Below are 20,548 nucleotides of genomic sequence, written 5' to 3'. Positions count from 1 at the left end.
CACGCTGGCTTACTAGATTTCCCATAATCTACATAAACACTGTCCGCGGTACAGAAACACAAGCTTTCAGTATCACCGCCTTTTGGCGTAACAGTTAATAACGTTAAGGGACGACAGTCTTAGCTAAGTTACACATGACTCGAATAGTTTGATTGGTATATGGATGTACTTGCTGCACGAATCAGGGCATCGAGTGTTGAACTTGTGTGATATCCTCTGGTCAATAGCAAAACATATTTAAATTAAAGTTTAAAAGAAATTCGTTCAAGCTGGAGTACTGGCTAACGGGAGTTGCGGTAAAAATGGCAGGGCTAACAATGCTTATCATAACTTAGATAGAGTACCACGTTACATGTATGATACAACAAGTGTAATTATCTTTGCCAACATCGCCATCACTCTCGTCGAGACCACATCAAGAACAGTAAGGAGGGTATCTTCGTCGGAGGTATCGCATCTCGTACAGTCTCTATACACCGTTATCATAGTCGACAATTGCCCAGTCTCAGAACGAATCGAAAATTCGTTACTGCACCATCAGCGTCAGCATCACATTAACAGTCATACAGATGAACGGTTTTTATTGAAGCCAAATAGACTCACTCCGCATTAAACTCCCTCAATACCTTTTCCACAGCTTTCTGCTTGGCTTTCGTATAAGGTACTGTGATTTTGATTGGTTCAGCGTCCTGCCGCTCAAGAAGCAAATCACAATCGTATTCGTCAGCGCGCTGGTGAGTTCCTGAGCATTTTTTCCGGAAGAGGGGACTTCAGACATGGGTAGGCGTCTGGGTGGGTCTTTGTTCATGGTAAACAGAGTAGTTAAAACAGTGTAAGATCTATGGAACATGAACGCACCAGCGAAAATAATCCTTGAAATTCTTGCTTTTACGGCACTGAGACGGGCCTGAATCTCGGAAGGACCCTGTTCATCAGAAGAGTCCAGTGTCTCCTGTGCGCGTGATTTCTCGAGTCGCGCCACTTCTTTAAGTAAGAAGGCACTGCGGTGGGTTTCAGCTTCTTTTTGGGCGGGAGTAAGAGGTGTTGGTTCTGGTTTGAGGGCAGAGTCTGGAGATAAAGCTTTGGCTTGGTTCAAATTACTGCAAGTGGACATACATACCTATGTCTTGGGTTTCATCGCCTGCGACTTGTGTATCACCGCTTGCAAGGTTGGCATCTTCACATGTGGCTTGGCTATCGTCGACGGCTCCTTGATTACCCTCCCCGTCTTGTTCATTCTTTTTTTGCTCTTGACTATCCTTCCGTTTCTCTCGAGCACCATCCGCTCGGGTTGGGCCATCCGCACCTCGGGCATGATCCACAACGTCTTGAGAAGTCTCGGTGTTCTCGTTAGTACCCTCATCTGCCCCCTGCCCACCCATGTCATCCACATCTCCGACATTTTTATTTATAACCGCCCCGTCTCCTGTGGCAACCTCTAGCCCTTTTTCTTCCGCAACGCCCTTGGCACCCTCACCTCTCGAACCCTCCGCGACCTGTTCGCCTGGCCCCCTCCTATCACCAACGCCTGCACCAAAATTCGCCCTACGAGGATGCACAGGCGATTCGAATTCTTTAAATGGCGGTGGCGGATCGTCATCAATATCGCCAGTATCCAAGGGGTTAAACCCTCCCGTGGCAGATTCATCACGCGCCCCTACACCAGGGAAGATTGAATCTGGTTCGGTAGATGGAGATTTGAGGCCTGGCATGGGACGAATTGGGTTCGCAGGGTCGTAATCGGTATTGCGGACGGAAGTGGATGTAAGACCTGGGCTTGTACACCTCGATTTTGGTCTGGGCGTAGACGTCTTGGATGGGGGTATCGGTGTGGGGGTCCTAGAAAGAGATGCAGGTGTGGGATCTTGGATGGAAGCGCGGGTGCGGGTGCGGTTGAATGGACCTCTACTTTGCTGGATTTCAAGTCCGGCTGCAAAGTTGGGGTCGTCTGTTTTGTCAGGGGTACTGGGGGTTAGCGGTTTGGTCTGGGGCACCAAAGCGGGCGCTGGGTCTGAGAGGGTAGCAGGTGTTAGGTTTGAGGGAGTAGCAGGCGCTGGGTTTGAGGGGGTAGCGGGCGCTGAGTTTGAGAGGGTAACGGGCGCTAGGTTTGAGAGGGTAGCGGGTGTTGGGTTGGGAGAGTAGCGGGCGTCTTGGACGAGGAAAGGGGCGTGTTCGACCCAAGCGCGGAGCTCGTGCGCACACTGTCATTGCTGGAATGTGCTTGAGGCGCACCAGAGTGCTGAGGCACCTGCCCACCTGCCGGTATGACAAACCCACCGATTCCAGCAGCACCATCGGACAGGATATTCTGTTCAGGGTGACGAAGCATCGAATGTTCCCATCTGCTGCTGGCCTGGTATCCTGTCGAATTTGGTTGGTTACCGAAGGTAGGCTGATTTTGTGTCTGTCCCAACACCCCTGGCGAGCTCGCCCGTTGGCGGGATGGCGTGCGTGTTATCCCAAAATCAGGGCCTCGGTCCGGACTAACTTCCCCGACACCCGTGCGGGCATTTTGGCTCGATATGCCCGTGCCACAGGTGGATAATAGATTTCCTACACGGGAAGTAGAGGGTGATTCTGTTAGTAAAACCGGCGGCGCATGGACAGAGAGGTCAATCTCAGAATCTGGGATGGGAGGGAGAATAGCGATGTGCGAGCGGGGGGTAGGTGAGATGATTTTGAGTATGGTTGTTGTTCCGAGTACGGCTACAGGTGGAGTGAGGTCGAGCACGCTGAGGTCTGGATCCTGTTCCTGTTCCTGTTCTTGCATCTGGGACGGCACGGCGGTATGTACCTGGTTGTCATCTGGAGCTGGTATAGGGTCGTGCCTTGAAGAATCAGAATCAGAACTAGAAGAGAGGAGGGACGGGAGGTGAGAGCGCGGGTCGACATCGATATGAATGAGGGCCGGGGAGGGTCCTGGAAGAACTTCACGCGTAAGAGTATTCGTCACGGAAGGGGTTCCTTGGCTAGAGGGCGAGCCTGATGTTGAGCGTCTCTGCAGGATTTGGGCCGGAGAAGCTGGCGGGGCAGCACGCGTGCTCGACACAATGGTGGAAGATGGAGGACGAGACAAAAAACCTGGTACAGGACTTGAAATAGATATGCTTGGGACCTGTATATCATTCTCGATCCTCCATCGTGGCACGGACCTCCTCATAGCTTTGACATCTTTCCTTAGCGCCCTGTATACATACCTCAGCCCTGTCTCTCGCCACACGCTGGGCGCTACGTCGGCAAGGAGGAGCCCAACGACTGTCCACGCGCCAGTGAGGGCAAACCGGACTGGCGAGCTCACGAGCAAAAAGTCGATAACGAACCGAGTGGCAAGGGCCAGATATGCATCACTGGGATTTCGCGGATTTTTATGGAGGAAATGCGAGAGCACAAAACCTTCCCAGAGCCCGACGAGTGTACCTGGAATAATAATAATTAGATGGGCCATATTGGCATTCTGTTACTTATAACAAGACGCACTAGTAAGCCTATAATCACTGTCAGTCAGGATGTCGATGACGGCGCGTAGGGCGAGTCCTAAACCGATGGCGATAACATGTTCCATACTGTCACATACGCCGTGGACGATGGCGAGCCCGATTAGCTGAGTGGACCTTGCAGCCCTTTAATTTGTGATCGAGCAACGATCCGATCGCGAGTCGAGGCATCAATCATATTGCACGGACCTATATGGGCAAACAAGAACAAATAACTTGATCAAATGATCCGATCGATGATGAGCTTGACTACTATTCGCTATATTGAAAGCATGTTATCCGCGACAGGGAACTGCAGGTTATCGTCTATCGTGCGCTAGCAAATCCCCCCATCGACAGACTTTCTGGTACATTCCCACCGCAATCATACGTTTTGTCCTCTGTGACAACTATTTCGATCTCCCCACCAACTCTAAACGTATCATAGAAATCAATATAGCATCTACTTTTTGCAGGCACTCCGTTGATCGTCACATTTTTCACGTACGCGGGCACACCATTGGGTATCGGGTACGCTACAGACGCAGGAGAGTAGTTGGTAACAGTTACCGTAGTGTTGGTGTTAAGGTAGGTGTTGTGGATGGTATATTTTGGCGTGAAGGGGGAGACAATAAGGTAGTGCGTCGTTGAGGGAACTGCACCCGAGTTAATTTCATGGATGGGTAAACGAATGAGGAGCATACCTGGGTACAATCCTAAGAGATGGAACCCGAGGAGCGTTGCCATTGCGCCCTGATCGTCGTTTCCAGGAAGACCTGCGATGCCTGGATCTAATTCAGCATCACTCCATATCAGCTAGCTTCTCGAATTTTACCAGTATTAAAATTGTTCATGACAACATCGCGGACACGGTCAACAGAGCGCCAAGGTTGGTTTGCATAGTGGTATCCGACGGGTGCCTGCTTCACAGGTCAGCAGTGTTTCGACCTTGTATATCAGAGACTAACCTGGAAGGAAGGTTCGTTGCCTGGCAGGTAATATCCCGCCTGGGTGCCAACAAGGTAAATGTTAGTTAGGACGACTCGTAGGGTGCACCCACGTCGAAGAAATGGTCGAGTCGGTTCGTGAACGTTGTATTTCCTCCCATGAGCTCAACCAAGTATCCTGTATCATGCGGTGCATACCTGTTATTGTCCCTCATAAGGCATTCAACGTCAAGAACAGAAACACTCACCAGCTATACTCCCACGACGATGATTCGTAGAACCCGCTCTGGTTATCCTCCTGAAGCGAGCACTCCTGAGTGCTCCTGGTGTCCTGTGACGAGCAGTCGACAGGATCGGTGTAATAGAAGGTTCCATTGGAGAATCTCTTCTGCATGAATCCTGCGATGACAATAGTCAGGGTCGACGTCCCTATGACTACATTGACTCAACATACCTTGGTATCCATCACTTTCCACAGTTGCGTCCCAGACATTGCGGTACCACTGTGAAGTTTGCGATCAGCAACTTTGGACCCCGCTGTTCGCTCACATATGATCGGTTCGCATAGTATTCAACATCGTCCGTTTTGCCAAGCACTTGTGCCACCTGGCGAATACCAAAGTCCTGGAATGCGTACTGGAACGAATGAAACCGGATCTTGAGATTGAAACACCAGCATCGATCACGGAGAATTCACCTCAAGAGTTCTACTTCCCTCCCTGGTTTGTCTACCGGTGCTTCCAGTGTCTAGAACAGCAAAAGGTACGTAGGAAAATTGCCTGCCAATGTAATTCAGCGCTCATACCTAACACACCACCAACGGAGTCACGCACTTGTATACATTCACTTGCCTGCCCATTGTATTCCATTCGGGCGGATTCACCTGCCCGTCCGTGACGAGCGCAGCATACAGTTCATTAAGGTCGATTCCTAGCGCTTCCGCCTCATTGTGATAGTTCACCGCAAACTGTGCAACAATGCTGTCACCGCTCGACCCACCCTGCGTCCACCCGGGAAGGTTGTTTGCGCGGCATTCCGGCATCCAGCCGAGTTTACGCCAGCCGTCGATATAGTTGTCCACGATTTGTGCGAATTCGATCGGGGAGTGAAGAGTCATGAGGGGATAAAATGTTCGGAACTGCGCATGCGGGTGAGTAAACTCATGACATCACATTATTGCTGCTCACCGTGTCCCAGCTACAGTAAAGAGAGTCAAAGTAGAATGATGTCGTGTTTGCAAACGCGCCTTGAGTTTCTAGAGTAGCATTATTCTGCAAAAACACGGTTAGCTCAACTTCGATACGATGTTCTACACCTACAGGAGTCAATGACGCTCGGTACAGCGACGAATACAGCATCTCCGTCACATTAGGGGGTGTGTTTACAACATCAATCTCGATCTTGCTGAGCTTCTCCTGCCAAAGAGCCTTGGACGCCTTCTGGATTTCCTCAAAGGACTTTGCGCCAATTTCCTCCTCGGCATTGGCGCAGGCCTGGTCGGTCGATATGAATGAAATACCCACGCGAAGGATCACTTCCTCTTGGTTACCCTCATATGAGAAGAGTGCACCTGATTGGTAGGGTGTACCGCCTATCAAGTTCTGAGAGAGATTGAGGTGGGTCTGACCGAGTGCTTTTGCGTCGAGGCCGTAGCTAATGAGCATATTGTTAGATCAAATATACCAGTAGCACGCAGTGCTCACGTATCACCCGTCCAGACACCATATTCACTCAGCTTTTGAGTTCCGCTGTTCAATAGATCATAACAAGCAAATGCTTGGTAGTGGTACGCGCCGGGACCGAAGCTAACGCACAATCGAGTTAATTTACCACGTCACTGAAAGGACATTCGATACTTACCTGGAGCCCCAGTGGCCGCCAATTGTGATACGACCATTCTCTGGGTCAATATCGAGGGTTCCGCCCGCAAATGATGCAGGCAAATCATTGGCTAGGTCGAGCACAAAGTACGGTTTCAAACCCCCTGGGAACGTGAAGCGTTCTAGCCCAGCACGACGCGTCGATGTAGCTTCCATCTTGATATCATTATCTAGAGTCAGCGAAAAGTAGCCCGGATACGCGTCTGTCGCGCTCATTTCAGCTCCCGGGATTCCCATACAACACACCACGCCATACCATCGGTATCGTTCTTCCTGTACCTCTCACGCGCCTGCAGCGTGGTCGTGCACGTGTCGAATCCCGAAGGACAAAGGAGGGGCATGATCTCGAAGTTACCATACGTCCCGAGTGATGACCCCGTGCCACTGTCATGCAGGGGACTCATGCCACGAGCTTTTTGGGATGGATCTGCATTGTACCCTGCAGACAATTCATCACGCATTGTACCGGAAGCGTACATGACCTGCGGAACAACTCACCCGCTGGCGCGTAACCCGTGATGTCGGCGGTGAATTTGACCTGGAAATAGGTTTGTGCGTTGTTGTCGCTGTGGTGTTCAAATTGAGACGTACCATTCCGAAGGGCACTGACGCGCCTGGGCTGCATAGCAGGCGTCATTCAACGGCTCATAACGCGTCACGGAGGGAAACTTACCAAACATCCCCATAATTGGTGTAATCTATGAAATAGCTGTCAGAGCAAGCGAAGCGTCCGAAAAAAAAGCGATCTACCAGTTCCGATGAAAGGATTCACGAAAGCGGTGTAGTCGATATCCGTGGAATTGGATACCTCCGCAGCCGCTATAGCAGCACTGATACGTGCTTGAACTTCTAGCGATGGCTGAGCGTATGTCGTGCCAATACACACTGCAGCAGCAGATGCCAGTAGCCAACCAACCATGATCGCGGCCGTAGTCTGGTTTGCGTTGCCAAAGTGTGGGGAAGCTCACGCTATATAATACTGAGCGCTTATGTAGATCTTCCAAAAAATTTATATGCATTCATTTAATGACCCGAACACTGTCGGACAACGGCCCATCAGCACATTGAAATACTACAGCTTACGTGGCATCTGGAAGAACCTGATAATCGCGTGCAAGTCGGTGAGGTTTAAGTATACCCGTGACGTGGTTTTGAAGGCATGGGATTCATCGTTATGGCCACAGCATGCAGAATACATGATGTACATATGATGATGAGCCTGGAAGTACAAGTATCAGTCTGCTACGAGGGCGCGTTCAAGTCGAGACTGTACGGATTGAATGGAGATAAACCCGAGATGAAGTCATCACACCTCAGGATCGAGATGCGGCTTGCCACGCGTCGTGGTGAACACCGCATGCTTGTCCGAGTCTAAGGCCAGGACTTATTAACAAGTTAACAAAACATTGAAATGTAAACCCACGGTGGTCATGGTAAGCCTTGGCTCCCAAGCTGTTTGCGGGCTATGCGTTCGAGTTCATTACAAATGAGGTCGAGGCCTGTGCCATCGCCATTCCAATAGAGTTTCTCTTCCTCCGGAAGCTTCGATAGAACATATTCTGCTGCATCGCCAGGTCCTCTACCAATGCCAATACGAAATCGATGAAAATGGGTTTCGCCTCCGAGTGCAGATATGACGCTACGGACACCATTGTGCCCGTTGGCAGAACCACCTATTTTTGGAGACAAAGCCTTCGGTTTGTGAGACAGTGAATCGTGGATAATAACCATTGCATCCGAGACTTTCACAGACTTGCGGAGAGCTCCTGCTACTGATGGACCAGTAATATTCATGAGGGGCTCTGGCCGAATGTTCGAAGTCATTGAGAAATTAGAACAGTTGGATCACTAACTTGGTTTCAGGAGTGTCAGAGATACGGCAGTTTCGCCTAGTGTGACCTTTGAACGTCCAGTCACGCCGCCCATCGTCCTATCAGTGGTCATATGTATCTGCAGTCTTGCAGCTAAGGCGTCAATTATGAGGTGCCCAATGCTGCAGTTTAGGTCAGTCTTTCACGCCAGCTGTCGATTATGTTGCAGCAATGGGAACTCACCTGTGGCGAGTCTGGGGAAATGGGAGGTTACCCAGACCTACAACAAGCAGTTGGGGAAGTCCTGAAGCGACAGTCATCCTGTAAAAATTGTTGGTTATTGGTATACTCAAGGTTAATTGGAAGAATTGAGTTTTAACAAGCCTTCAAGAGCTCCTTGAGTCATAACTACAGCCTGTACAGACAAGTCAAACTGAGCGTGACCCCAATAAAGTGACCCAAGTTTGAAGGCAGTTACGCCGAGGATACCATATTTAGAAGTGTCTCGGAGGATGAATATTGATTCCGATGGCCTCACTTCAAACACGATCCGCGGATAGGCGAGACTCAGGTTGTTTGTTCTTCCTTCCGTCTTCCATCTTTCCTCTCATTTATACTCAATGTCGTCAACTGCGACGGATACCAATGGCGAACTCCGTCCTCGTCACAGACGCCGCTTTTCAACGAATGATGCGCAACGTAACCTTCGTCTGGCTATCTGCCAGCGCCTGCCTCATTCACTTGAGGCACTCGACCTCTCATCTAACTCAGCCAAAGAGACTTTTGCTGCGCTCAGATACCTTGTCCTATCATATTTAGAAGACATTGAGATGCGATTGGCCAAACTCGAGTCTCCAATCACGCCGATTACTGATCTTCACCTCACTGAGGCTTTGAAGACTAAGGGTGGTCACTCTGTCGAAGAAGCCAGACAGTGGGCCAAAGATGCCCTCGAGATGCTCCGTAGTATTCGAATGGACGTATGCTCTCATTTCCCGGACCTCCATCTTCCAGACATGTCTCCAGTAAAGTCTCATCTCCCCGAACTCCCCGATGTTCCTTCCCTGAGCGACGTGCGCTCACGTCTCCCTGATATTCCGAGCGTCCGTCCACATATTGCAGCCCTAGCTCCGAGCGATATCACATTGCTGTTAGAACATGCCTGCTCCCGCTTTTCCGACTTTGACTTTTCTGGTTTTCTACCAACACTTTCCGCTCGCCTCCACTCCTTCCATGCGCACCTACGTTCATTTGATCCTCGCTCTAGTGAGCTTACATCTCTTCCAGGAAATTCTCGTATATCCGGCCTCATTGATTCCATCATGTCCTCCGAACTCATCACTGAACTATCTGATGATGTCACTGAAGCTGAGGCTATGATAGAAGTGGCGGCAAAGGACATTGCTCGTGCAGTAAAACAATCATTCCAAGGATCACGGCTAATTAAGTATGTCGACCTTCCGCCAAAATGGCGAAACAACCCATTTGTCCCTGGAGGCTATCGGTGTGTGGCAAGCCCCATCCTCTTTACAGCACGTTTATTCGTGCATCAGGTTCATCCCCCTAGAAAGATGGCCGCTTATTCTTATGTCGCTTTTCGCTGTACACAATGAGACCCGTATGTTATTTTTTCTATAAATATGTTACGCTCTGACTATCACAAAGTGAACATACACACGCATCTCATTCCATTCGTTCTTTGGCTCATCAATTTGATACCCATATTTAATGCATCGACTATTGTAGACGCCCCGGAGGTGGCATTTATCTCATTTGCTCTTCTGTGCCTTTTCAGCAGTGTGGTCTGGCACACCATGGCCGGCTGTGCACATCCTCAGGGCATGGAGCTGTGCGCGCGGATAGACTATGTAGGCATTGGATGGTGAGCACAATTAGGTGCTTCCTGAATTTGCTGAATCATTCATATCCTTCAGGCTTATCAGCGCCTCGGTTGGCACCGTCGTATATTATGGCTTCCAGAAGTGTCATCCAGAAGTGGGAAACGCATTTCTTGTTTGTTGCTTTATGACTGGGATTGCAGGGAACGCATTCCCATTCTTCAAATGGTTCGATCAAGCTGAGTATAAAGTAATGTTGTTTTTTGTTTTTTGAATTTCTTACCGACTCAATTCCTTCAGCACTGTCGCATTGCTTTCTTTCTGTCCCTGGCATTTACCGCCGCCGCTCCGATGACAGCCCTCGCATACCTCCAATCACCTGCGCAGATGTTCGCTTTCGTTAGTGAGTTCCTTTCTCTACCATACTCTATGGCTTCCCCCGTATTGATGAGCTTTTCTAGACCCTATTTGGCCTTCTATCACGTCATACCTCATCGGCCTCATTTTCTACGCAACACACATCCCGGAACGTTTCCTTTCCGAGCGGCACTCTCACTGGCTTGACTGGTGCGGTGGCGGTTCTCACGCAATCTGGCACATTTTTATTGTCATTGCTATCAGCCAACACCGTGCTGCGATCGCAGAGTTCCGACACGGCGTTGAGTGCCATGCTGTATCGTGATGCTGATTTTTTTAATTGGGCTGTCGCCTGCGGATAGAGAAGTATTGTTCATATCCATTTCTTATCTATAGTGGTAGCGAAGAGTAAACAACATTTGGTGATCTTTTGCTTCAATTCTCATCGACAACAACGTTCGAATGTCGTGACGATTCCGCACTCTGGGGAAAACTGTGTACAATGGATCATATGCAAATGCGTCTGTGCAAAAGTCAAGTACAGTGCGTCCGAGAGTGAAACCTTGCAAGCCGTTGAACGTTCTCGCACATGCAGGTCGTAATGGAAACTGTGTCTGCTTCACGCCGACAAAGAAAGTTTAGCGCGATTCACTATGCGAGCTTGCTCTCCCTCTTTGCCTGTTGTACCTGCGCTAAGCGGTGACTGCGTAAAGTCATGGAAGTACCCTGAGCTGCTTTCTTTGTTGCCGCTGCAGGCATGGAAGGTGCCACAGCAGCCTGAGATAAGGCTATTCGTGTGTCATCCGATGCAAATCCAGGAATACGGATATTGTGGTTACGTTCTGTGACAGAGCAATAAGTACTAGAATGAGAATGAATGAACTTATCAGACTTACCAAGGTGAAGCTGAAGGTCTTTGACTTCGAGCGTGTCGCCGCCGCGATGTTTTGCTAGTCGACAGCCAAAGTTCGTGACCGAGTCGATGAACTCATCAGCGATTTGAAGAAGTAGCTATAGATGACATAATGAGGGACACATCGAAGCACCTGAGTGCAGTGGCTTACATCCTCCACCTCAGGTTCGATCCGAACATTGGGATCAATACTTGAGACGAGATCTTGTATTGATCGTCTCATGCTCTGATCTCCCGGGGTATTCTTTCTTCGTGAACGGTTGTCCTCTAAGCTGAGCATGCCAACGTCGTCAGTGGATCGTGCGATCTGAGCAGGGGTACCTGGTGATATCGATCAAAATCAGTACTCGGACAGACTGCGGTAGGTAATCATCAAGAACTCACCGGACACTCTGCCACTAGTCATTCCGCCTGAAAGAGTTGGTCTTCCTTGCTGTGCAGCTGCCCACTGGACGGGCCCTGGATTGGTGGTGTTGAGAGTTTGGCTAATGGGATACCCGTCACCAGGTGTGGATGTAAGAACAGGAGCTGGTGACCCGCTTTTAAAAGCAGTAGCAGTCGTTGCAGCAGCCCCGGTCTACCACAAACGAGATGAGACAAAGGAGGTTCCTACCCATTGAGTCATACCTTTGTACTGCCATTCGCGGTCGAAGTGCCAGTCACGCTTCCCGAAGCAGCACTGGTCGCGGACTTGTGTTTTTCAGCGTAATCTTTCAGCTACAGATAAGACGCCCAGGTGAGATAAATAAATCTCACTTGGTTTAAAAGCCGACGGACCTGCTGGATCTGTACGGCAGTGAGCTTGCCCTGCCGCATAAGCTCGCCAAGTTGGCCCATGTTCTGCTCGAGGAGCTGGGCTATGCGCGTGCTTGATGCTGCCTCGCCATTTTGGCTTTTAAAGGCACTAGTCAGGGCGGTAATTATGTTCGCGGGGTTTGGAGGAGCCGCTGTTGTTGCTGCTTCGTTCGTCGCCATTTCTGAATTCTCTTCCTCCTTGTCCAGCTCTTAGAGGCGTGGCGCAAGTGTGAGAAATTTTTACTTCTTCCATGACCTACGTAATAAACTCTGTTATAGGCTGTGCAACTTGTGTGGGTTTAGCAGCTTCTACATCTAAGAATAATTCTATTATACACCAATACGTAGTAGATTATCATCCATATTACCATGCGAAGGAAGCTGCTGCATGGTATGTCGCAAGTGTGATTGAAACAAAAGATAGTTCGAATAGGTTCAAGTGCGAGGCATTGCCATATGCAACGGAAAGAGTGGGCCGCGGAACTCGCGCACGGGTGCTGAACGTGAAAATTCAAGCTGTATTGAATGAATCATGATTACGACAGAGATTGATCAAGTCGAGTAATACAGCTCAATTGTGCGTGTGAGGCGTTGAAACCCATATGTAAGATGCAGCAGAAATGGAAACTGGCAGGCACCGAACGGCGTGATTGTTTACGTCTAAACTCAGTGGGTGGATGGGGGACTCGGCGGGTTGCGTTGAGTATCGAGGGTGCACGTCTGTGGTTGAGCCTTAAAATATTAGACTACCGGGAGACAATTGGGATTGATCACCCGGAGGAACTTGAAAAACCCAATCGACATGATGTTCTGGGAACTCATGGTGGACAACGTTGACCCAACATTGTGTATGAAGAGGTCGACCGGCTCGTGGATCGGAATGACCACGAAACAGCAAAGCCTGTAGCAGTCATACTAGGTTTTACGAACGTAGCCCCCCTCCCCCCACGTGTCAGAGAGCCATCATTCAATACGGTGAATGCTGGCAGGAGGAACACTAGCCGCAGCGAGAGAAGTCAGAGACAGATCGTGATGACCAAATTCCATTTTCAGATTTCTTCCATGACCTACATAACAACTGTCTTTTATAGAATAACGAGCACACACAGTACAATGTTACTTCTGTACGTGCGCGCCTTGGCTCTTTCCTACATGATCTAATGGAGATATGAAGAGCGGAGTTCCTCGTTGAATCGTTTACTCACATTATTACGAGTATCCTTCGGGAAGCCTGCAACCGACGACCGTGGCATCATACCCTTTGATCTGGCCTCGAGCGAATCATGAAGGTTGACCATGAAGTCACTGTTATCAAAGCCGACGTCCAGTATGGAATGCTTGTTCAGCGGATTTTGCGAGCTGTCTCCGTGCGACCGAAGGCTCTCCTCATCTGAGAGGCTTGGATGCATAGGATGTTTTTGCGGACAGATAGGCCCCGGTAAATCGTAATGAGCACGAGCTGTATTTGCAGTGAAAGGTGCATTGGCTTGATATGGATAACGCGGTGTCACGGAAGATGGGGGCGTGTATGCAGGGACCAGGTACCGGAAGTGGTATGCAGCAGAGAAGATAAGAACCGGGCGTGGACGGCCTGAGCACCTTGGCAAACAAGGTTCTGGGTCCGCAGGACGGTACACGTCATGAAGGATGGTATATATAGTGGGGTCTTGGGGGAACAATCATACATCTGTTGTGTTTGAAGGTCAGAAAAACGGACCTGGAGATTTGCACAGGAATTCCCAATACTTGGGAACTAAGGCTGTGCTGTAGAGCAATGGACCTTTATCCGATGAGTTCGCAGAACCGGTGAAATACGGTCCAGTGCATTCGAGTTTCGTGTCCTCGTTGTGTATGGGTGCGCCATCCAATAACACGATATAGGACGATTTGGCAATGACGACAGAGGCCGAGGCGAAAGTTACAGTGGCATCAATATCTCTCATGCGACGCGGCGTGTTAGAGGAGGAGCGGAACACAATGGCACCTTGTGGAGACTCGTATAGGCCACGTGAATGTGATGAAGATGAGCTCCACCGTGAACTAGACTCTGGTAAAATGTCAATGTATACTGAAGTGCGTGTGTCAGGAAGTTGGTTATGTCTAGATAATGGCATGGTAGGGCCGTCACGGTATTGCGGGGAGGATATAGAAGAACAGGCAAGTAGGCGAGTTTCCAGCAATTAAAGAGCCGCAAGACAAAAGGCAGATGTTTATATCCGCCTTCAAGATGAGGAGAAAACCTCCGTGACCTAGCTTCAGTCCGCATCAGGTAACATGTGCGCGAAGGACTCGATCACTTCCAAGGTCAACCCAAAATAGAATGATGCCTTGATGAACACTCAGATTGGCGTCGGAGCAGATATGACTTACATTCCCGTCCATCGGGTCCTTCCACGCCGATTTGTTTTGACGATCTGTGCATGTGGTCACCCGTCTGGTGGAAGATATACCCGCGAAGTGACAATCGATCGTGCATAGCTAAAAATCGCGTTTCACACGAGTCACCAGAGAGGTTTGGATTCGTGGAGGCCTGGACTTGGAAGGGGGTGACGTGAGCTAGGGCCTGTTAAGGCTGTGATTTACAAAAATTGATCTGCTGTGCACCTTTCAGTATCATGACCTCGAGATAAGACCTGATAAGACGGCCATACAGGCTCAGCTAGGTTCAGTTACTATAACCCTTCAGAATATTCTTTGTCTGATCTTCCTGGTCGGCTGGGAAAAAAAAAGTGAACCTTGAGTCGGTGATATCCAAGTTAGTAGCCGCAGAAGATTGGAATTTGGAACCACATGGATATTTGTCGTGCCGGATGGCAATAGCAGCAGCTAAGCTTCAGAACGCGCCACTTACATGAGCGCCGTGACGTCGCGCGAGCAATCGGAGTAACGCAGGTAGAGAGGATGAGGTTGCGTCAACTTGAAAACAGGTGAAATACGTGGCCCAAGCTTGCCAACAACTTGCCAAGATCACTTGCTTGGTTGAGCTGGTGTGTGAGAATTCATACAGCAGTCGTTTAAACGACACTCGGGTCCATGTCAGCATCAGGTATTCGTTTTGAGACCTATTATTATCACAGGTGCGCGAACGGGATTTTTATAAGAAGTGAGGCCCCAGTGTGAATTATGACGCATTACTACAGTTTTAGGTCAGGCTTCGAATCCATGCGATTCACAAACATAAGTGTATTACAAGCTGATTACACCCAAATATGCGACGACTTTTGTGTCAGCACAGGTCGGACGTGTGGGGGGACTTGGAACAAGTAATAGGGGTGGGTAAATAAGTAAGATGAAGATGCGCTGGAAGGACAGCAATTGATATGTACTCAGTATCTCAGAGCCTATCATGTTAAGTCGACCTTCCTTGGCATCGGATCAACTCGGTTGAGAAAATAAGTATAAATGGAGCCAACGAGAGGGTGATATAGGAAATGAAGTATAGAAGTGGTCAAATAACCAACATGAATACTGTACAGGTGGAAGTGAGCATATCCTCGGTGGGTTGATCCGAAGAAATGCCATGCTAAATGAGGATATACTGCGCGATAAAGTACCCACGGATGCAAGTTATGCGTCGTTATTGACATAGCAGTGGAAAGCGATAGATGCTCGACCATGATAGGATTTACTGATGGTTATACCAAGAAACTGCCGGAACACGCCGAGGAATGATGATACGAAGGATTTGTCCGTCAAATTCAGCGCGCACTTGCGCCAGATCAGCGTCATATCCGAATAACACTCGACGTTCGAAGTGCCCTGTATTAGGAGATAAGCACACTATAAATTGAATAAAGATCGACAGCTTACCGCCTTCAGGCTCCCATGAATCAGCGACGACGTGAAGTATGCGGCGCCTGCGGGTAGCGATCGTACTGAGAAAGTGATCAACGGACTTCCCGGGAAGTACAAGCTATCAAAACTCACATGCCATCCCGTCTGAAGCCAGGGAGTCGCACGACTAACCGATACTCCGACGGCGAAGTCTCCACGGCTATCCAAGTATCTGGGGGCGGGGTATGGCAAAGAAACGAGTCATGTGGAGCACGTCTATCAGCATCTTCTCCGCGGCGTTCAGCTTGTGTTGGCGGTGTCAAAATCACCGGTGCCTCGGGAGCAGGATACGAGCATGAATTAGAAGGTGACCTCAGTAAAGCAGGCGGGTGCACTTGGTCGGTAGGAAAAAGCGGCGAATAGGGCGGAGGAGGCGACGATGGAACGGGTGTACACGGCCAACCTGTCCTGGGTACACTGGGCGTAGAAGGCTGATTGAATTGCGGATCGTTGAGCGCTGCATTGGTTTGCGGTGGCACAGGCAGCGGTCGTCGCCCGGATGTCTCCGATGGTGATTGGCTGCCGCTAGGTGTGCGCGACGCGACAGCACCATCCATCCGGGGAAGAAGATTGTAAGGCGTTTGGAGTGGCAAAGGCAAACTTGTTGTGGAACTACCATTTATCCAGTTGGTGGGTTGCATACCGTCAGGTAATGAGTATGGTCGTGAGAACGGAAATACAGGCGCTGCTAGTGTGGATTGAGTTTCCCTGCTATGCGACGAGAACTGGTGGTGAACAGTTGCTGCGGAGGTATCAAGAGTATCAGGTTGCTTGTTGGCCGGGAGATCTGAAATCCTCATGTCCGGTGATGAGTCAGGGCTTGCGATTCCGGGCGGTGTATGTGGGATAGGGTGCAACTGTGTTGACGCTGACAAATAAAGCGACCCGGTGGAACCATGATCCAATCCTGTAGAGTTATCACTGTCGGTATATCGTGAGACCCTGGTAAAGGACTGAGAAGCGTCAAGATGTACCCTTTCGAACCAAGCAAAGTTGTTCCCGTGTCGGAAGCCGTATTTGGGAATGGGTAGCCCATTAACTGAGAAGAGTACGTCAACGGGGAGGATGGCAGGGGAACCTCTCGAGGCGAGTGAAAAGACGCGTGTCGCTTCGAAAAAGACGACCGACGAGATGATGGTAGTGAACGGGGAAGGTGCAGATATTCTAGGAAAAAATCAACATAACAACAGTTCAGCGAAATTTGCTATTTGAGTTGAAAGTTACAAAGACAAATTGAGTGAGAAGCGAACAAAATTAGGTCTTTAACCGTGCCGTATGACGATAGAACGGATATATCCGGTTCCTGGGAAGATCCGGAAATAGTTGATACGTCCGACACCATGGCGCACGAAGGACTCGGAATAGGTAGAAAATCCCGGGGAATTAAAGAGCCACGAACAAAAGAAGAGACTAAGCTGTCGACGATACACGCCAGTAGTATTGAAAGATCCAGAAAGCAAGTTCAGCAACGAGAATCGCCCAACGCCAATATTAATGTGGTTTCGTGTAGTCAAAGGAGACTGGAATGGTGAAAACCACTGGCAGTGGCAGGAGTCGTCATTCTCGAGTGAGAAACGCCATCGAGAGCCACCACGATTATGATTTCTGGCGCAATGAAAGCGAACAAAATGGAAAAACACTCTCAATGAACAGACAACGCCGTCAGTCCTTCAGCGCCCGAGATAGCATAGACAAGATAAAGAAGTGATTTGAAAGTGAGAGTAGTACTAGAATAGTTCTTACCTGATGTACGTTTACGATTCTGGGAGACTGTGGATTTTTCTGAATTAAGAGACACATCAAACGATGCGTCACCATTACCGCGCATTTTCTGGAGTAGGTCGACAGAGACAAACGGGGGGGGGGGCGTAGTCTAAGGATCGATGCCAGTGCTCGGATGATGTATGTGATCAGCAGGTCAATAATTGTATGAGCGTCAGAGCGAGAGCCGAGACCGGTAAAAAAAGTGCGAAACGGGAGGAAATGGGACTCTTGTGCGGCTTTGTTTCAGCCTCTAAGTAGTCGGTCAATTGTGGACGTAGTTGACACGGCGAAGGTGGCAGCATTTAAAGAGCTACTAGTAGCGGGTGGAGCAGGTTCGTGATAAGTGGCGTGAGATCCGAGGAATGTAGTCGTGACGTCACAACTTGTATAATATCCAGTCATGATCGGAGTCCGCTCTATTGGACATCCAGTAGATTCCTGTACGGACGCAGCATTAATTAATTCCAGCAGTAGACGCGTAGTAGTAGTAGCTCATGTAGAGTAGAAGTGGAAGTCTAGCTTGAAACACTGAGTTAGCTATTTTCGAATACGGCGTTTGCCGATATAGCAGGTACTACTAAATGAAACGTTCCGTGCTACTAGCACCCGCTCTACCCAACAGAAACTTGCCAAGCAAGACAGGGAGCAGGACCCCAGAATAGTGGCTAAGCGCTCAAGGTTGGACCCTCCTTATACGGTTCTGACTTATCAGTTTCCCGCGATGTATTTGATTTTGACCCCGGCATTCCAAAAGTTGTTTTCAACGACTACATTGAGGTGCTTAGGAAGAGGATCAAACAGGTTTTGTTTTACTCCTTGCTCTAGGCTGATATTTTTTCATGGCTGTTGCTTCACTCAATTTGTTTCATGCAAAAAATGAAAAGGGAACTGACATGAGAACATTAACTCCACGCGATCAGCGCAGAACATGTTCACTGCTCGGTTGCCGAATTTAGGCTTCCAGCCGTGTTCATTCAGGTGCGCTACTCACTATGAATCTCGTACTAATCCCCAACTTCTCTGCGGACTTAGGAGCCTACCCCGAGACATGACACATGTTTTGGCATTACAACATATCTGCTACTCACCCTTTTACACTTACTGACAATTAGAATTTGTGTACCATCTACGCGCGCACTCGTCAACGGTATAACTCATGGGCTTTCGACAGGTAAGCTTTACTGTCGAAAATTTCCTTACGTGGGAAGCTGTATCACGAGTGCATGATATAGCTTCACAAGTCAAGCACGAGTACAGTAAAAAGGAGACCGCGGCCCTTGGATGCTTGTCGAAATAGTGTCTCAGAAGACTTCTATATCAAATTGGTATGTTTGACCTCTCTGATGGAGGATATTGGTAATGGGCGAAGATATGTCACACATGGAATAATCAAGGTCCTTCCGGGATACGCAAGTTTCGCCCGCTGAGCGACTGAGCGCTTTATGCGACATGTATTACTTCGGCGCCAAATTCAGGACTTGCGGCTCAAAAACTATCCCTTGTGCGGTTGGTGGTGACAAACTATTAACTAAATGAGGACTCGACAGGGGGCTATACCAGACAGCACTAGGAGGTGGAAATCGGGGAGCAATCAATGTTGATGCAATCAAGTATCGATAATCTCTAGATTCCTGAGCCAGAGTTCGAGATGAGCAGCTTTTCCATTTCAAAATCAGCGCGGAAGTCATATTTTTGTGTTCCGGCGCGATGTAAACATTGTTTCCAATAGTCATGCCTGGATAGTTGACGTCGTTTCAGTCATTTGTCTTTGTGTCCCAGCGCTAAACAAATATTGCTCCCAGCACTCATGCCTGCGTAGTCAACGTCTTTTCCAAACCAATACCATGGCGGGTCTTCTACTCCACCACGGTGACGGATTTAGTTTCTTGTCGTCACATCACTATCTCACGTTTCAGCTATAGGAGCTCGCCTACCTGAAGCTGGTCCGACAGTTGATAATCCAACGTCATTGTTCATAATGACATTTAGCTACCGAATCTTGACCGTGCAGGAGCTCAGAACCGATGAGAGCCAAAAGGAGAAGATTTGAGTGTCTCCATTGAATCCATCGTCTTAAATCTAACATGCCGGTTGCATTGCTCTATCATGCCTTGTAAAGCATGCAACTTCATTTGTGGAACGGCAAAAGCCGACAGGATGGCGTGGGCCACACGGGGCCACATTTGATCGGAAATTAGGTACAGAAGAATTTTGCTGGAGACAATCCGAGAGCCATCTATCACTTTCATTTATGAAACCGGCAGGAGCCGGCAAAATGGTCCGGGACCTTTATTTGATGGGGGGAAGATGTGGGGATACCCGAGGAAAGGTCTTCTCCATCACAGGAATTTCCCTTCCAGTTACAGTGTTACGAGATATCGGCGAATGATTGATCATGCCAGCATGTCCTATCATGAGACCGACGCTTTGTGTATCGACGGCGTCTGTTACCAGGGCCTTGGACCGTTCTCGCTTCACGGAGGTACATTGGTGAAAGACTCCTGTTCGAACACTCAGCTACGGGCGTATTCTATTACTCATGATTGTACTCACTAAAGAGAAGAAGTAGCCACCGTGGGGTTCTTGTTGACGTCTTGTAACCACCGTGACTATCGGTGCTCCGAGTCTTTGTGCATTATACTACGTACTGCAGAAGTCGGGCTTTCGATGTTGGTTTCCAGCTGCATATCGATTCCAATGATGCCATGCGATGTGAGTCACTTGAAGGGGAGGGATCAACTTTGGAGGTCATAGAATGGAAATTAAGCTGCTACATGTACATTCGATGTACGATGGAGGCGATACTCCGGCAGACTCATCCGCATCTGGAAGGGCAGTGTAGTAGTCGATTCATAGAACGGGTTTAGAATTATGCAAAACTTCATTCAACGGCGGCGTCGGCTGGAGACAACATTTTGCGCGGTCTGCTTAACTCC

General features: G+C 49.1%; 8 protein-coding genes across 8 annotated transcripts; 1 reads left to right on the top strand and 7 right to left on the bottom strand.

Moving 5' to 3' along the window:
* Positions 1-263: 263 nt before the first annotated feature.
* On the bottom strand, positions 264-1,418 carry BJ212DRAFT_1371937 (uncharacterized protein). Its single transcript, XM_041336312.1, has 4 exons — positions 1,121-1,418; positions 859-1,068; positions 713-798; positions 264-689 (listed from the first exon to the last, which is right to left on the bottom strand). The coding sequence occupies exons 1-4, from the start codon at positions 1,380-1,382 to the stop codon at positions 600-602; spliced, it is 648 nt and encodes a 215-aa protein (XP_041190456.1). The 5' UTR covers positions 1,383-1,418; the 3' UTR covers positions 264-599.
* Positions 1,419-3,247: 1,829 nt separating this feature from the next.
* On the bottom strand, positions 3,248-3,562 carry BJ212DRAFT_1244083 (uncharacterized protein; the record flags this gene model as incomplete). The annotated part of the gene is made up of 2 exons (XM_041329628.1): positions 3,248-3,417; positions 3,478-3,562. Coding segments are annotated over 2 exons (255 nt in total), but the record flags the coding sequence as incomplete, so codon positions are not given.
* Positions 3,563-3,800: 238 nt separating this feature from the next.
* Positions 3,801-7,219, bottom strand: BJ212DRAFT_1276903 (glycoside hydrolase family 92 protein; the record flags this gene model as incomplete). Its single annotated transcript, XM_041331314.1, has 19 exons — positions 3,801-4,129; positions 4,178-4,258; positions 4,309-4,396; positions 4,442-4,480; positions 4,534-4,618; positions 4,669-4,819; positions 4,875-4,923; positions 4,970-5,056; positions 5,118-5,199; positions 5,254-5,558; positions 5,608-5,691; positions 5,740-6,073; positions 6,124-6,225; positions 6,281-6,503; positions 6,557-6,739; positions 6,799-6,838; positions 6,892-6,919; positions 6,974-6,998; positions 7,051-7,219. 19 exons carry the CDS (start codon positions 7,217-7,219, stop codon positions 3,801-3,803), a joined length of 2,484 nt encoding a protein of 827 aa, XP_041190454.1.
* A 509-nt stretch (positions 7,220-7,728) lies between these two features.
* On the bottom strand, positions 7,729-8,431 carry BJ212DRAFT_1277028 (peptidyl-tRNA hydrolase; the record flags this gene model as incomplete). The annotated part of the gene is made up of 3 exons (XM_041331327.1): positions 7,729-8,102; positions 8,154-8,293; positions 8,355-8,431. 3 exons carry the CDS (start codon positions 8,429-8,431, stop codon positions 7,729-7,731), a joined length of 591 nt encoding a protein of 196 aa, XP_041190453.1.
* A 300-nt stretch (positions 8,432-8,731) lies between these two features.
* On the top strand, positions 8,732-10,631 carry BJ212DRAFT_1277233 (hemolysin-III related-domain-containing protein; the record flags this gene model as incomplete). The annotated part of the gene is made up of 6 exons (XM_041331345.1): positions 8,732-9,615; positions 9,665-9,729; positions 9,777-9,993; positions 10,046-10,199; positions 10,250-10,352; positions 10,411-10,631. The coding sequence occupies 6 exons, from the start codon at positions 8,732-8,734 to the stop codon at positions 10,629-10,631; spliced, it is 1,644 nt and encodes a 547-aa protein (XP_041190452.1).
* BJ212DRAFT_476019 (transcription initiation factor TFIID subunit A-domain-containing protein) lies at positions 10,621-12,613 on the bottom strand. Its single transcript, XM_041343297.1, has 6 exons — positions 11,997-12,613; positions 11,847-11,936; positions 11,604-11,796; positions 11,371-11,540; positions 11,203-11,317; positions 10,621-11,148 (listed from the first exon to the last, which is right to left on the bottom strand). Exons 1-6 carry the CDS (start codon positions 12,192-12,194, stop codon positions 10,958-10,960), a joined length of 957 nt encoding a protein of 318 aa, XP_041190451.1. The 5' UTR covers positions 12,195-12,613; the 3' UTR covers positions 10,621-10,957.
* A 933-nt stretch (positions 12,614-13,546) lies between these two features.
* On the bottom strand, positions 13,547-14,101 carry BJ212DRAFT_1223551 (uncharacterized protein; the record flags this gene model as incomplete). The annotated part of the gene is made up of 2 exons (XM_041329423.1): positions 13,547-13,680; positions 13,732-14,101. Coding segments are annotated over 2 exons (504 nt in total), but the record flags the coding sequence as incomplete, so codon positions are not given.
* Positions 14,102-15,654: 1,553 nt separating this feature from the next.
* On the bottom strand, positions 15,655-16,153 carry BJ212DRAFT_1234932 (uncharacterized protein; the record flags this gene model as incomplete). Its single annotated transcript, XM_041329525.1, has 3 exons — positions 15,655-15,773; positions 15,825-15,889; positions 15,942-16,153. Coding segments are annotated over 3 exons (396 nt in total), but the record flags the coding sequence as incomplete, so codon positions are not given.
* Between the last annotated feature and the right edge of the window lie 4,395 nt (positions 16,154-20,548).

This window comes from Suillus subaureus (genome assembly GCF_016647635.1).
Source record: "Suillus subaureus strain MN1 chromosome Unknown BJ212scaffold_27, whole genome shotgun sequence".
Classification (NCBI taxonomy): domain Eukaryota; kingdom Fungi; phylum Basidiomycota; class Agaricomycetes; order Boletales; family Suillaceae; genus Suillus; species Suillus subaureus.
This window is presented reverse-complemented; position numbering and strand designations above follow the sequence as displayed.